The sequence below is a fragment of the Lepus europaeus genome, chromosome 5 (genome assembly GCF_033115175.1).
Source record: "Lepus europaeus isolate LE1 chromosome 5, mLepTim1.pri, whole genome shotgun sequence".
Taxonomy (NCBI): Eukaryota; Metazoa; Chordata; class Mammalia; order Lagomorpha; family Leporidae; genus Lepus; species Lepus europaeus.
In genome coordinates this window covers 11,403,078-11,419,679 of record NC_084831.1, presented here as the reverse complement: position 1 = coordinate 11,419,679, position 16,602 = coordinate 11,403,078, and the positions used below count along the sequence as shown (strand labels likewise).

At 59.0% G+C, this 16,602-nt stretch overlaps 1 protein-coding gene across 1 annotated transcript in view; it reads right to left on the bottom strand.

The window, feature by feature from the left end:
- Positions 1-16,602, bottom strand: part of CROCC (ciliary rootlet coiled-coil, rootletin) — a 48,186-nt gene that overhangs the window by 26,969 nt on the left and 4,615 nt on the right. Inside the window, exons 2-8 of the mRNA XM_062190516.1 lie at positions 14,234-14,375; positions 12,983-13,137; positions 8,631-8,816; positions 8,452-8,535; positions 8,312-8,373; positions 8,053-8,218; positions 7,496-7,602 (exon numbers count right to left, since the gene is read on the bottom strand). Coding sequence (XP_062046500.1) covers positions 7,496-7,602; positions 8,053-8,218; positions 8,312-8,373; positions 8,452-8,535; positions 8,631-8,816; positions 12,983-13,117 — 740 coding nt within the window. The 5' untranslated portion in view covers positions 13,118-13,137; positions 14,234-14,375. The remainder of the gene's footprint in view (positions 1-7,495; positions 7,603-8,052; positions 8,219-8,311; positions 8,374-8,451; positions 8,536-8,630; positions 8,817-12,982; positions 13,138-14,233; positions 14,376-16,602) is intronic.

Here is a 16,602-nt window from a genome sequence, read left to right as displayed (position 1 = left end):
CCTGCCGGTGTGCCTGGGAGGCAGCAGGTGGATTGAGTACGTGGGTCCCTGCCACCCGTATGGGAGACCCAGGTGGATTCCTGGCTCTGGCCCAGTCCTGGCTGTTGAGGGCAACTGGGGGGTAAGCCAGCAGATGCAAGATCAAATGTGCTCTCTTTCTCTTCCTGTCACTCTGCCTTTTTTTTTTTTTAAGATTTATTTATTTATTTATTTGAGAGTGAGAAAGAAATCTTTCTTCTTGTTGGTTCACTCCCCAGTGGCTGCAACAGCCCAGGGCTGGACCAGACCAAAGCCAGAGCCGAGAGCTTCATCCAGGTCTCCCACATGGATGGCGGGAGCCAGGCTCTTGGGCCACCTCCTGTTGCATTCCCCAGGCACATTAGCAAGGAGCTGGATTAGAAGTGGAGCAGCCAGGACATAAGTCAGTGCCCATAAGTGGGATGTTGGCATCACAGGCAGTGGCTTTACCTGCTATGCCAAAATGCCTGCCTGTCTGCCTTTCAAATAAACAAATACATAGATATTTTAAAAAAAAAAAAAAGAATGCATTTTAAAGAACTTCAAAGATGAAATTCTTCCAGGAGTATAGAGTTGTCCCTTGGGATTTGCAGGGGATTGGTTCCAAGACCCCTCACGGATACAAAAATCCCTTCCATAATACGGTGTCGGCCTGGTACATGACTTTGTATGTTACATCAGCTATAGATTAATTCTTTTTTTAAAGAAAGATTTATTTATTTATTTATTTGAAAGTCAGTGTTATACAGAGAGTAGAGGCAGAGAGAGAAAGAGAGGTCTTCTATCCGCTGGTTCACTCCCCAGTTGGCCGCAATGGCCGGAGCTGCGCTGATCTGAAGCCAGGAGCCAGGAGCTTCCTCTGGGTCTCCCACATGGGCACAGGGGCCAAGGACATAGGCCATCCTCTGCTGCTTTTCCAGGCAATAGCAGAGAACTGGATTGGAAGTGGAGCAGCCGGGTCTTGAACCGGTACCTATATGGGATGCTGGAGCTTCAGGCCAGGGTGTTAACCCACTGTGCCACAGCACCGGCCCCTATAGATTAATTCTAAATCCTAGTGCAATGAAATTGCTATGAAAATATTGTTATGTTGTATTGTAGGGAATAGTAACAGGAAAGTATCCACATTCAGACACTTTTCTTCAAATGTATTTAACTGAGACACAGGCAGAGGAAGAGAGCGCCTATCTGCTGATTCACTCCAGCAAGAGCCAGCGACAGCCAGGGCTGGGCAGGGCGCAGGCTGGGCGTTTGGAGCAGAGATGCGATCCAGATCTGCCGCAGAGGCGGCAGGAGTGCCCAGCTCTGCGTCGGCAGGAAGCTGCCACCGGGAGCGACTCAGAAGCCGGGCCCAGCACTCAGACGTGGGGCGCAGGCATCTCTGGCCGGGACACCTGCCCCAGGCCACGGCGTTTCTAATCTGCAGCTGGTTGATGCCACAGAAACACAGGGCTGACAGCATCCCAAAACGGTGTGTGAGTGTGACTGTGTCTGTGTGTCTGTGAGAGCGTGTGAGCCTGTCTGGGTGTGAGTCTGTGTGACTGTGTGTATATCAGTGTGCATGACTCTGTGTGTGTGTCTGTGTGTGTGAGAGTATGTGTGAGTCTGTGTGTGACTCTGCATGTGTGTATGTGAGTGTGACTGTGTGTATATCAGTGTGCATGACCCTGTGTGTGTGTCTGTGTGTGTGAGAGAGTATGTGTGAGTCTGTGTGTGACTCTGCATGTGTGTATGTGAGTGTGACTGTGTATATCAGTGTGCATGACCCTGTGTGTGTCTGTGTGTGTGAGAGTATGTGTGAGTCTGTGTGTGACTCTGCATGTGTGTATGTGAGTGTGACTGTGTGTATATCAGTGTGCATGACCCTGTGTGTGTGTCTGTGTGTGTTTGAGAGTATGTGTGGGTCTGTGTGTGACTCTGCATGTGAGTCTGTGAGTGTGACTGTGTGTATATCAGTGTGCATGACCCTGTGTGTGTGTCTGTGTGTGTGTTTGAGAGTATAGTGAGTCCGTGTGTATGTATGACTGCATGTGTGAGTATGTGACTGTGTGTATATCGGTGTGCATGACCCTGTGTGTGTGTCTGTGTGTGTGTGAGTATGTGTGAGTCTGTGTGTATGTGTGACTCTGCATGTGTGTGTATGTGAGTGTGACTGTGTGTATATCGGTGTGCATGACCCTGTGTGTGTGTCTGTGTGTGTGTGAGTATGTGTGAGTCTGTGTGTATGTGTGACTCTGCATGTGTGTGTATGTGAGTGTGACTGTGTGTATATCGGTGTGCATGACCCTGTGTGTGTGTCTGTGTGTGTGTGAGTGTGAGTCTGTGTGTGACTCTGCATGTGTGAGTATGTGAGTGTGACTGTGTGTATATCAGTGTGCATGACCCTGTGTGTGTGTCTGTGTGTGTGTTTGAGAGTATGTGTGAGTCTGTGTGTATGTGTGACTCTGCATGTGTGTGTATGTGAGTGTGACTGTGTGTATATCGGTGTGCATGACCCTGTGTGTGTGTCTGTGTGTGTGTTTGAGAGTATGTGTGAGTCCATGTGTATGTGTGACTCTGCATGTGTGTATGTGAGTGTGACTGTGTGTATATCGGTGTGCATGACCCTGTGTGTGTGTGTGAGAGTATGTGTGAGTCTGTGTATGTGTGACTCTGCATGTGTGTATGTGAGAGTGTGTATGTGTGAGTCTGTGTGTATGTGAGTGTGTATGTGTGAGTCAGTATGACTCTGCATGTGTGAGTATGTGAGTGTGACTGTGTGTATATCAGTGTGCATGACCCTGTGTGTGTGTCTGTGTGTGTTTGAGAGTATGTGTGAGTCTGTGTATGTGTGACTCTGCATGTGTGTATATGAGTGTATGTGTGTGTGAGTCTGTGTGTGTCTGTGTGTGAGTGTGTATGTGTGAGTCTGTGTATGTGACTCTGTATGTGTGAGTATGTGAGTGTGACTGTGTGTATATCGGTGTGCATGACCCTGTGTGTGTGAGAGTATGTGTGAGTCTGTGTATGTGTGACTCTGCATGTGTGTATGTGAGAGTGTGTATGTGAGTGTGAGTCTGTGTGTATGTGAGTGTGTATGTGAGTCAGTATGACTCTGCATGTGTGAGTATGTGAGTGTGACTGTGTGTATATCAGTGTGCATGACCCTGTGTGTGTCTGTGTGTGAGTGTGTATGTGTGAGTCTGTGTGTGACTCTGCATGTATGTGTCTGTGAGTGTGACTGTGTGTATATCAGTGTGCATGACCCTGTGTGTGTGTCTGTGTGTGAGAGTGTGTATGAGTGAGTCTGTATGACTCTGCATGTGAGTATGTGAGTGTGACTGTGTGTATATCAGTGTGCATGACCCTGTGTGTGTGTCTGTGTGTGTGTGAGAGTATGTGTGTCTGTGTGTGACTCTGCATGTGTGTATGTGAGTGTGACTGTGTGTATATCAGTGTGCATGACCCTGTGTGTGTGTCTGTGTGTGTGTGAGAGTATGTGTGAGTCTGTGTATGTGTGACTCTGCATGTGTGTGTATGTGAGAGCATGAGTCTGTGTGTGTGTCTGAGAGTGTGTATGAGTGAGTCTGTATGACTGCATGTGAGTCTGTGAGTGTGACTGTGTGTATATCAGTGTGCATGACCCTGTGTGTGTGTCTGTGTGTGTTTGAGAGTATGAGTCTGTGTGTATGTGTGACTCTGCATGTGTGTGTATGTGTGAGTCTGTGTGTATGTGTGACTCTGCATGTGCGTGTATGTGAGAGTGTGTATGTGTGTGAGTCTGTGTGTATGTGTGTATGTGTGAGTCAGTATGACTCTGCATGTGTGAATATGTGAGTGTGACTGTGTGTATATCGGTGTGCATGACCCTGTGTGTGTGTCTGTGTGTGTGTTTGAGAGTATGTGTGAGTCTGTGTGTATGTGTGACTCTGCATGTGCATGTATGTGAGAGTGTGTATGTGTGTGAGTCCGTGTGTATGTGTGTATGTGTGAGTCAGTATGACTCTGCATGTGTGAATATGTGAGTGTGACTGTGTGTGTATGAGTGTGTATGACCCTGTGTGTGTGAGTATGTGTGAGTCTGTGTGTATGTGTGACTCTGCATGTTTATGTGAGTGTGTATGACTGTGTGCACGTGTGTGTATGTGAGAGTGTGTGAGTATGTGTGTCTGTGTGTATGACTCTGCATGTGCGTGTATGTGAGAGTGTGTATGTGTGTGAGTCCGTGTGTATGTGTGTATGTGTGAGTCAGTATGACTCTGCATGTGTGAATATGTGAGTGTGACTGTGTGTGTGTATGAGTGTGTATGACCCTGTGTGTGTGTGAGTCTGTGTGTATGTGTGACTCTGCATGTTTATGTGAGAGTGTGTATGACTGTGTGCACGTGTGTGTATGTGAGAGTGTGTGAGTATGTGTGTCTGTGTGTATGACTCTGCACGTGTGTGTGTACGTGAGTATGTGAGTATGTGTGTTTTTGTGTATGTATGACTGCATGTGAGTGTGTCTGTGTGTATGTGTATGACTGTGTGTGTATGACCCTGCGTGTGTGCGTGTGTGTGCGCTCTTATTTACGTGCCTGTATAAACGCCCCCAGATGGTCACGTAGGACACCAGGAATGCTCTTGCCTCCGGAAGTGAGGGCGTGTCTGGGGCCAGAGAGAGGAGGGGGGCCTCACTGCACAGCCTTCTGACTGTGCACCTTGTCGGCTGGGACCTCTTCAGAGTAAATGCAGATATTTTAGATGCGAATTGAAAAGCAAAGGCCTTTCAAAGCCGTGATGCAGGGTAAATCCTTCCTTCTCGTGAATGATCCGTCCCCCGGGACCCCACAGTCCGAGGAAGAGGCTCACTCCAGAATTCCTTATCAATGCACAGACGGTGACAGAAGAACACCTCCACTTTGCAGTCTCTGAGGACTGCTTGGGTCTTGGCACTGGGCAGCAGGGGTTGCCAACACTGGGCCAGCACTGTGGCACAGCGGGTTAAGCTGCTGCCTATGACGCTGGCACCCCATATGGGCACCAGTTTGAGTCCTGGCTGCTCCACTTCTGATCCAGCTCTCTGCTGTGGCCTGGGAAAGCAGCAGAACACGGCCCAAGTCCCTGGGCCCCTGCATCCACCTGGGAGACCCAGAGGAAGCTCCCGGCTCCTGACTTCAGACTGGCTCATCCTCTGCCATTGTAGACATGTCAGGGAGTGAACCAGTGGAGAGAAGGTCTCTCTTCCTCTCTGTTTCTCCCTCTCTCTCTGTAACTCTGCCCTTCAGAGAAATAAATAAATTAAAAAAAAAAAAAAAGAGTTGCCAACATCAGCAGAAAGAAACAGCCAAGCCCCGGCAGCCCTGCCCTGGACCACAAGAGCCTGACCTTACCCAGCTGAGTGCCACCACGGAGCTCACAGGAAGTGCGGGGCATGGGGCACACGTTAAACGACACCCCAGGGATATGACCAGCAAAAGCCACCTTATGGGACGCTCTAAGGACAACTGGCCAGCTTTCCTGAACAAATGAGCTAAAAGAGACTAAAAGACAAAACAAAAAAATATTACATTTTGTAAATGTTCTGTGGCTCCTGATTCACACAAGTTACAGACAAAGCACAGCCGACCGTCTGTGACGAGGGTCAGCAATCTGCACATTGTATCACCAAAAGATGACCAATTAGACTTTTTTTTAAATCTTTTCCTCTGTGTTTATTGTTATTTTTTATTTTTAATCTATTTCTTTTGAAAGGCAGAGAACAAAGACAGAAAGAGCTCCCATCCTCTGGTTCATTCCCCAAATGTGTACAACAGCTGTGCTGGGGCCAGGCAGAAGCTGGGAGCCAGGAACTCCCCGTGGGTCCCTCCCAGCGGGGGCAGGACCAAGGCCTTGCGCCAGCACAGGCCGCCTCCCAGGGTGCACTGACAGGAGGCTGCCGTCAGGAGCGCTCCCATGAGATGCAGGCATCCCAAGCAGAGATCTAACTACGGCCCCGAACAAAACTCGTTAGCAAGGAGACACCTGGTCTCTGGCCTCTGGGTTTCCCTCACCTGCGGTGACTGTCCCAGCAGAGGCGGGACCTACCCCCCTCACTTGCTCTTCACCCCCCCATACTGGCGGCCCCTCCCAGCCTTGGCCGTGCTGTGCCCGCTCCCTGCACTGCCCCCAGCCCTGCTGGCTTCCCACCACCCAGCCCCTGAGGCTCCGGGCCAGTGCTGTCTCCCGGCCTCCTCGAAGCTTCCGCTTCGCTCTGACCTGTCTGGGACATTCCCTCTGCCCGCTCACTGCCCCAGCCAGGATTCTGAGGGTCTTTTCATCTCTAGCTATTGCAAGGGCCTTGTAGCAAAGCTGAACGCCCTAGTGAATTAGAGGCAGGGGCTGGGGCCGGCGCTGGGGTGCAGTGGGCTGAGCTGCTCCCGGACACCTGCATGCAGCTCTGAGCCCTGGCTACTCCGTGCTTCCGATCCAGCCTCCCGCATTGCGTCTGGGAAGCAGCAGAAGACGTCCAAGCACGTGGGTTCCTGCCACCCTCCTGCGAGACCTGGATGAAGTTCCTGGCTCCTGGCTCCGGCCTGGCTCAGCCGTGGCCATTGCAGTCATTTAGACAGAGAACCAGTGGACAGAAAAATTTCTGTCTCCCCCCCTCTCTTTCAAATAAATAAATCCTTGAGTTAAAAAAAAAAAAAAAAAAAAAAAAGCCAGGAGCTTCAAATCCCAACAGCAGCTTGGTGCGGTGTGACCTTGCAAAGATTACTCAGCCTGAGCTTCAAGTCTGCAGCTATAAAATGGGCTGTGGCCGTCCCTGGCTCACAGGGACACTGTGAACGCAGGATGACACGAGGTGCGGGGCACCCCGCTCAGAGGACACCCGGCAGCAGCTCATCAGCACGACTGCGTCTCCACCCGTGCGAGGCCTGGCACACAGAGAGCAGGGCGGGCTCCCAGCCGCCCCCCCCCCCCACGGCGGCCCCGCGGCCAGCCGGGCCTCACCTCTCAGTGCCCATCTTCACCTCGCTGACCAGCCGCCGCCCCCCACCATGGCGGCCCCGCGGCCAGCCGGGCCTCACCTCTCAGTGCCCATCTTCACCTCGCTGACCAGCCGCCGCCCCCCCATGGCGGCCCCGCGGCCAGCCGGGCCTCACCTCTCAGTGCCCATCTTCACCTCGCTGACCAGCCGCCGCCCCCCACCATGGCGGCCCCGCGGCCAGCCGGGCCTCACCTCTCAGTGCCCATCTTCACCTCGCTGACCAGCCGCCGCCCCCCCCATGGCGGCCCCGCGGCCAGCCGGGCCTCACCTCTCTGACCATCTTCACCTCGCTGACCAGCCGCCCCACTCACGGAAGCCCTGCAGCCAGCCGGGCCTCACCTCTCAGTGCCCATCTTCACCTCGCTGACCAGCCGCCCCCCCCCCACGGCAGCCCCGCGGCCAGCCGGGCCTCACCTCTCAGTGCCCATCTTCATCTCGCTGACCAGCCGCCCCCACCCCACGGCAGCCCCGCGGCCAGCCGGGCCTCACCTCTCAGTGCCCATCTTCATCTCGCTGACCAGCCGCCGGACGCCCACCACCTGTCTCCAGAGCACGAGCAGGCGGCTGTGCTCGCTGCTGCAGTAGGCGTTGAAGGACTGCAAGGGAGAGGCGCCACAGTGGGGGCTGCGGGAGGCGGCTCTGCTGCCTGTCCCCCACCCCGGCCCCGGCCCCGGCCCCCCACCACGGCCGCCCGGCCACCCACCACCCGGGCCTGCTCGGAGCCTGTGCAGGAGCGGCCATGCTCCTGCCCCTAGGCCTCCCCAGCTCCCTCTTGCACGGGGGCCTGGGATTCCATGCCTCTCCCAGCTGGGCTGCAGGAGGTACCGGCCACCTGCACCTGCATCCTGCATGGCCGTGGGCAAGTCACTTAACCTGTCTCTCTAATGAGCATAGACAGCGCCTGGCACACGAGGGAACATGTAACAGGCCAGGGGCACTCAGGGCTCGCACCTCTGCTGGACGCTCCCCTCCTCAGCAGCCCAAGTCCTCACCCCCTCAAAGGGCCCCCCCCCCCCCCGGTCAGGCTGGCCCAGCACCGCGCCCACCTCCTCCTCGCGCCTCCACGCCGCCTCCCGCTGCTCCAGCTCCTGGCGGCTGCGTGTCCAGTCGCCGGTCACCTTGCGTAAGTCCTCGCTCAGAGTCTGGTTGACCGAGCCCGCCTGCTCCAGCTGCTCTCGGAGCATGGCATTCACCTGTGCCAGGCTGGCGCTCCTGGTGGAGGGAAGGGGGCCAGTGGGCCTGTGCACGGGGTGGGGGGAGTGGGGGCAATCTGCCAGCCCTGGGCCCTCGCCGCCACGCCCTCACCTCTGCTGCTCCTCCTCCAGGCGGAGGAGGGCGCTCTCCAGGTCATGGTTGTGCTCTGCGTCCTGGCGGGAGCCGGGGGAGGGGAGGGGGGCATCAGGCTGGGCTGGGAGGGCCTGCCCCCCCCACCCCCCGGCACCCACCCGCAGCCGCTGCTGCTCCAGCTCCGAGGATCGTTCCAGCAGCTGCTGCTCCAGCTCCGAGCACTTCTTTTTGTACTGGAGAATCTGGGGTGGAGGGGGCAGTGATCAGCCCCTGTGTAGAGGGCACGGCAAAGTGAGCGCGCGGCGTGGGGGCAGGAGTGGGGGTGGGCGTCCCTGACCTTGGCCTGCAGCCGCTGCACCAACTGGGCCTGCCGCTGCTGGCCCTCCTGGTAGGCCTGCAGCTTGCGCCGGTAGGAGGCCTGCTCCTCCTGCAGCTGCCTCCGCAGCTCCACGCTCTGCCGCACCAGCCCCCGCGGCTCCTGCGTCTCTGGCTCCCCACACTCCAGCCGCACAGCCTGCTCCAGCTGCAGGGAAGGGCCCTGGGTGAGAGCTGGGGCCTCCAGGGAAGGCAGGCACAGGCCTCTGCGGGGGTTGCCAGGTTCAGCCCGCCCCACAATGCCTTGCTGATAGCCTGGCACCGGGGCGGGGGGGGGGTGAGCAGGCGGGTAGCAAGCACAAGGGAGCAAGCCCAGGGTGCTGTGTGCATGCGTGGCTGCAGGAGCCCCTGCACGTGTGCACACAGGGACGGGGCCTGCACAGATACCCGCAGGGGGACCTGCGAACAAACAGGGCACCTCGGCGCGCCCGTGCCGCTCAGGCCTGCCCAGGTCTCCCCACCCCCACCCCGACCACAGCCCAGGGGAGCTCAGCAGAGCTGGAAATGTGCAGAGAACCAGAACAGCGCCGTGGTCTGGCACTGCTCCTGCTCAGTGAAGACTTGCTGAGATCATGAATCAAGGCACGGGCACGTGTGAGAACACTCAAATCACAGGCACCCACACACGTGTGCACATGTGAGCTCAGACACACGCACACCCACACCAGCCCGGGGTGACACGGATGAACCCACACGGGCGTCAGTAGAGAGGAAACCAACGCCCCCCCACAGTCCCTGCCTCCTGATGCCCACTCTCCCTTACTCACAGGAAGCCCCTGCCACCTTCCTCTGTCCCCAGGCACCCCCACTCCCCAGGCCCCCATGCACCCAGGCAGGACGCCTGCCCCCACTAGCCACGGAGCAGTCTCCAAGCCCTAGGCCCCAGCCTCTCCTAGCTGTCAGGGGTAGAACGAGTGAGCAGAGCAGGGTGATGAGAGCACAAAGGGGCCGTGGACAAGCAAGGGGCGACCCCCAGCCCAGCGAACTCCAACGCCAGCCCCACACACACCAGCTACCCCCGAGCCAGGCTGCTACAGCCCAGCAGCCGTCCACATGGGCCCAGGCTGGCTTAGTGGCAGGGACGGCTGCCCACCCAGGACGGCTCTGCACCACTCACAAAGCTGAGGACAATCACCTCTCAACCCACCCGCCCAGCCCCAGGGCACGCTGGGGAGGAGCACGAGCCAGGCATGCTGAGGGAGGCGGCAGCGGGTGCCTGGCTGGCGGCTGCAGGACCGTGACAAACACCTGCACAGAATGGGTGGTGGGCACGTGCCCACAGCCGTGTGTGTGTGCATGTCTCGTTGGGGACCCAATGTGTCTCCGTGTGTGCGCTGGGTGCGTGCTGACAACCTGGTATGTCTGCGCCTCCCAAGGGAGTGGGGGTGTCTCGGGTCGCAGGCGTGTTGTGGTGCTGGGGTTGGGTCCGTGTGTGTGTGTGTGTGAAGGCATGAGCTCCTGTGGGCTACCTGTGTGCCAGGGAGGCGTGTGCACAGATGGACATGCGTGAGTCTGGGGAGGGGCCTGTGGCATGTGGCCGGGACTGTGTGTGTGCTTCCACCAGACCGGAGCCCGTGCACTGTGCTGCCTGCGCTGTGGGAGGCTGGGGTGCTGGGGCTGGGTCGGTGGGGGGGGGGGTGTGTGTGCGTCCCCGAGTGAGGTCAAGTTGTGGCTGTGCTGTGTGTGCCGTGCGAACCTCTGAACCAGCTGCTGTATGCGTCTGTGATGTGGAGCCACACCTCACCCCTTTCCACAAACTCTGCCCCTCAAACAAAGCTTGCCATTCAAAAGGCAAGGAAGCTGCCAACACAGCAGGGATAAAAGTTTACGGGTCTCCCCTAGCAACAGCCCCCCTTGTAACTGCATTCAGTTCCCTCTGTCCAGGTTGCCATGGACACTGGGAGAGCCCAGGGGATCTGTCCTCCTGGGCCAGGGGGCGTGGCCATTCCCTCTGCTGCTCCCAGCTGCCTCTCTCTCCACCTGCTCCGCAGGGACTCTGAGGTCCTCTCTCTGGCCCAGGGAGGTGACCTCTGAGAGCCCCTGCCTCAGAAACCCTGCAGAAAATGCAGTCACCAAGACACACATCCTAGCCCTGCCTCCACTCCCCACCCCAGGGATGCTGTGGAGTTTAACTTTTAATTTTTTAAAAAATTTATTTCAGAGGGGAGAGACAAGTAAGAGAGCTGTCCCATCGCTAGTTCACTCCCCAAATGCCTGCAACAGCCAGGACTGGGCCAGACCAAAGCTAGGAGCAGGGAACTCCATCCATGTCTCCCACACGGAGGGCAGGGACCTGACCACTTGAGCCATCACCACCGTGTCCCTGGTGTGCAGCAGCAGGAAGCTGGAGTCAGAGCCCACGTGGGGAGTTGAACCTGGGCACTGTGATGTGGGACACGGGCATCCTAACTGCTAGGCTGAGCACCTGCACTGCTGTGAGCTTTAGAGGACCGGAACAAGCTCACCGACTGCCCCCAGCCCGACCCAAGACGCATCAGTTACAGCCACAGGGACAGGCACGGGGACAAGGCAGCAGCTGGGAGCGACCGCTCCAGGACACTGGACTGGAAGTGTCGCACTAGCTCCACCATGGACCATGGGTCTGTCAGGACCCCTCCTTGCCTCAGTTTCCCCATTTACAATAAGGTGTTTTCTAGGCTCCGATGTCCTCTGTAGACCCAATCCCCAAAAAGGCCATGAAGGTTACTCTCGTGCACCCCCTACCTCCAGGTGAGGCCTCCCTCAGACCGTCTGGGATAGGGAAGTCACACACACCAGGGTCCCTCTGCACAGCCTGGAAGAGCCTCCCCAGCCATGTGAGGGAACTTTCTAGACTAACCGAGCCCCCATGCTGCAGCCCCAGCACCATAGCCGGGCCCCTGCAGACACAGACCTGCCACCTCCCACCCCTCCTTCCCCGCTACGGCCAACCAGGGGACACACAAGCTTCACTGGCGGTCAGAAGCTGGCATTTAATCGGCACAGTCCCCAGGGGCCTGGCATCGCACCACGGGCCCAAAGGGACAGCTCTCAAGGAGGAGGGGGCTGGTTCAAGGCCATGTCACCACGGACAATGTGGACTGCCCTTCACGTCCCCAGGGACAAGAAGCCAGAGCTCGGCCTGTCCCAAATGCTGGAGGCCACCTTGGGCACCCTTTCTGCTCCTTGGCAAGTCCCAACAAGCCGGGGGCGTGTCTAGGCAGGCGGCTACCGGGACACGGCACACCAGCAGCCACACGCAGGAATGCATGCCCGCTGCCCAGCGCGGCTCTGCAGGCCTCAGCACGGACAGGCGGGGCTCAGGCATTCTGGGCTAACCTCGGCTCTGCCACCTACCACAGGGGGACCCCGGGCCAGCCTCTGGCCCTCTGGGTCTCTTCCAGCTTCCCAGGGGCCAGCTGCCCTAGCACCCCAGTTCCAGTTGGTTCTTTTCATGCCCAGGAAACAAACTGCTACAGGAGCCCGAGGCTGGGAGCAGGGACCTGAGTTGTTGTCTCAACCGTGTGCCTGACTCTGGGCTCTGTGCTCCCCTCCTCTGTTAACCAGTCATCAGAATAACGACCCTGGAGCTGGAATGTGCAACACCCAGCGTGCTCCAGGCACACAGTAGGCACTCAATAGACACTAGCTATTAGTACAGCTGTCACCTGCACACCTCCCACCTGCACACACACACACTCTGCCCTTCGAGCAACAGTTGCGCCAGCCTGCAGCCCCACCTGCTCCCCAGGGTCACCTTCCACAGCCTGAAGGTCCAAGGCAGGCTGTGCCCTGATGTCGGCCCCCACCGACCTCCCTCCTCAGGCTCTGGGACCCTTCACAAGCCTGCAACACAGGTCCCAGGTGATGTGCATCCTCTGGCCAGGGAGACAGGCGTAGTTCTCCTTCCTTCCCTGCCTGGGGCCTCACTGGGGTGTGGGGTAGGTCTGCAGCTGCCCCAGCCAGCTGTAGAGCATGTGGGTGCCATGCCAGGCTGCCCCAGTGTCCGGACTCAACCTCAGGGCCCAGGGAAGTGGCAGCCCAACGAGACACCCAGAGACTCGAGGGGCGGGAAAGGTCTCTAGAGGGCTCGTTCTCTGTGTCCCACAGCCCAGGCAGGGCTGGGACAGACAGGAATACAAGAGCGCACTTCCCGACTGGCTGCTCACAGCGATGCCATGTCCCACCACCTGCCCACTGCAGAAGACGGGCCCCGAGGGTGGAGAGATCTCCAGGCCGATGAAGGCAGCACAGCCACAGTCCGAACCCAGGCTGGCCAGGGGACGGGCCCTGGTGGCAGGGGAGCCCGGCCCGGCCGCAGGCAGCGATACCCACCCTCTCGCTGACCGCGTTGTACTTAATGGCAAGCTCGTCGCGCTCGGCCCGGCTCTGGGCCAGCAGGTCCTCCACGCGGGACAGCTCCTGCTGCAGCAGCTGGTTCTCCTCCTGCAGCGACAGCAGCGACGCCATCTCGGTGGCCGGTGGCAGGGCTGGCAGGGGCAGTGGGGACACGGTTGGCTTCTACCCGGTTCCCGTGGGGCACCCTCCCACAGGCAAGAGGATCAACCAGGCCCTGGGGAAGAGACTGGTGGGAGTGGCAGGCCTGCACAGGGAGCCAAGGCTAGGAGAGGGCCTGGAGCAGGAGCCACCAAGGGCAGTGGGCGTGGCCTGGGAGATGCAGGGAGGAGCTTCCTGTAGAAGTCAAGAGGCAGCACCTGAATTCTTGCACCTTCCTTCCCCAGTTACTAGTCTCTGGGCCTCAGTTATGCTCATTTGCAAAATGGGTGCGACAGCAGCCAGACCCTGTTACAAACACAGGAGCGCCTCACTCAGGCCAAGCACTTCCTGAAACTTCTAAGGCTGAGATAGGGAGGCTGGGCTGTGAGGAAGAAGAGTTGTGAGGGGAAAATAAGGCCAGAGGGAAAGGCAGATTTGCTCAGCTCCTGTGGGCTCCCCTCCCGCCCCGAGAGCACTGGACACAGACCACAGGCCTCAGCAGTCGCAGCCAGACCCCTCCAGCTGGGCTCATACTCCAGCCTCTCCCTGTCTGGGCCTCCCAGCAGAACACCCACCCATCCCTAACCTCACCCTGCACAGGGAGCCCCAAAGCCGCTGTCAGGTGGAGCCGCCAGCGCCCCGGCTGCAAAGGTGCAGGCCCTTCCCAGCCCCCACACATGGCCCGGGGAGGTAGCGTGCAGAGGCCTCAGCAGCCCTCAGCCCTCCCGCCCAGGAGGGCGATGGGCAGTGCCACCCCTCACGTCTGGGCGGAACAGCACCCCCTGCCCCATCACCCCGGGGCCCAGATGGCTCCCACCTTCCCTGGGAGGGCATCTTTAGGTGTTTTGGGGTTCAGGCAGGGAGAGGAAGCTCAGCCCCCACTCAGGCCACACCCCAGGTGGGTAAGTCTGGGAAGACACAGCCAGAATTCACCTCTCTGAGGTCCACTTCCTCATCTGTGAATTGGGTCCCTGCACCGTGGGGCTGTGCCCGCCTCGCAGTGCGTTTTCAAGAAGTGGACGCTAACGGCCATGCTCAGGACGGCTGCTGGGGAGGAGATGCGAGAAGAGGGGTGGGGAGGCGGGGTACCTGGGCTCTCGGGCAGGGAGAGGTGCTGAGTGACGATCTCGCGGATGCGGGCGGGCAGGCAGGTGCACGGGGAGTCCGGGGCCGGGTCCCGTGTGCTCAGGCCCTTCTCCTGGCCCGGCCCCAGGACACTGCTCTCCAGCGTCTGCAGGAGGAGAGAGAATCTCAGGGGACCTGGGCCACTGGGCCCTCTGGCCTGGGGGCAGGAGGCAAAGTCCTGCCACCCAGGAAACCTCCCAGTGACGCCCAGACACAGGAGCGAAGCAAACCCGGCGGGCTCACAAGGCTTGTGGGGACAGCGCATGGTGCTGGGGGCTCCAGTCCCGCTCCGAGCCTGGCGGGGGAGGGTGCTGTCATACCAGAGGTCCTGAGAACCCTGAGCTCTAGGTAAGGAACCGCTTCCCCAGGGCAGGACGCTGGGATAAGAGCGCCCCTCTATCCCCAGTCCTGCAGGACACAAGGTACGGCCCCTGCACGCCCCCAACACCACTCCCCCCACTTGACCCCAGAATGCACCCACCGCTCACCACGCCACCAGGCCTCACTCCCCTGCGCTGGACCGGGTGGGCCCGGCCGCAGGGACCCACCTGGATAACTGTCTCCAGTGCCACCTGGGCCTCCAGGGACTCTGCCAGCCCCACGTTCATGAGGGGGAGGCGGTGGGCTCCCCGCTGGCCCCCTCTTCCAGGGCTCGGAGTCTGGCTCAGGCCAGGGGGCCCCCGGCCAGGCTGCTGTGCTGAGCAGCAGGCAGATTAAGCTTAAATCCGGCGGTGACCCCATGTGACCACGGGGGGGGGGGGGGGGACAGGAAAGGAGACAGGAGAAAGAGGAGGGGGAGGGTGGAGAGGGAGGGAAGTAGAAAGAAAAGACTGGGATGGGGGAGGAAGAGGGGCGGGACCCAGAGGCAAGGACTCCCCCCCTTACATACACCATCTCCACCCTCCCTAAACTGCTGGGTCCTAGAGCCCTCCAACCCAGAGGGTGGGGTCAGCAGTGCGAGGCGGGAAAGGCCAGAGGCCTAGAATGGGCATCCTGAAGTTTGCTAAGAAGGTGAGTGTCCACAGGGCACTGGGAGACAGCTTCCCACAGCACGTGTAGGGCTGGCACAAACCCATCCCCCCTCCAGCCCCTCAGGCCCCCTCCCCCACTGCCACTTCCCCCTGAGCCTGGGGATAGCATTACTACTCCCCACTCAGAGCTGTCTGGGGGTTCACAGCACGCACGCTGCCCGGCCCGGGCGGGCATTTAGGAAACACTGACTTCATTCATCTGAACATCTGAACGGCACAGCGCCCGCACCCCAGGGCACCCACTGGGGCCGAGGCTTCCACCCTCGGCTTCCCAGAGCTCCCCGCCTGCACACGGAGGCTGGCTAGCACAGCGCCGAGGGCTGCAGGATCCAGAGACCCTGCTGAAGCTCATCTCTGAAAGGGGAATAGCAACACGGACCACACAGCAGAGAAAGGGGAGGGGCTGAGCGGTCCATCGGTTAAGCGGTGGCTGCTGTTTGCCTCCCCTTAGCGTTAGCATCAGGTGCCTGGGCTTCTGCTCCTGTCAGCGCTGGGTGCCAGGCTCCCCGGGGGCCATATATGCAATGTCTCCTTAACTCCTCACCACCACCCATCTCCAGACCAGAGAGGCTGGGGCTCTCACCTCTGCCAGAAGCAGGAGGCCCCGAGCTCACTCCATTCAGGCCAGGAAGCCTCCCAGGGAGCGCCCAGAGCCAGGCCAGGGCCGTGGCACGTCCACGCTCTCTATCATTGGGCCTAGGTCAGACGCAGGCACACAGCAGGTGCTGCTGCACCCTGCACGCCCAGCTGAGAATTCTGTCCAGCAAATGGAAAACCAGGACACAGGGCACACCCAGCCAAGAAGGTAAGGGCTGCCAAGTTGCTATGGTAAAGCAAGACCTATTCAGGCAGAACCAAACCAGCCAGGGGCCCCAAAACTCAGGGCCCACCCTCCGCAGAGCCGGCCTCCATCAAGCCTCTGCAGGCCGCAGCCAGGGGAGGCCAGGATGGCCCCCCCCCCCACACTGCATGCCCAGTTCAGCAGGGCGGGCACCTCAGATGTGCTTGCTGAGCTGAGCTGGGTTCCTCCGTGCCTCCCCCAGCCAGTGCCCCCTCGCCACGGGGGAAGCAGGACATCAGATCCACACGGGGATCCATGAAACCCAGCAGGACACTAGGGCAGCGCTGGAGCCAAGTGTCCAAGCTCCAGCGCTGCCCTAGTGTCCTGCTGGGTTTCATGGATCCCCGTGTGGATGTCCCGCCTCCAGTGCCTGCAGCTCCCACCCTCCTCCGGGTGGAAGGGGTGACTGAGCTCTTCATAGGTACCCGGATATCACAGCTGGACTCAATCTTGGCTGTGCG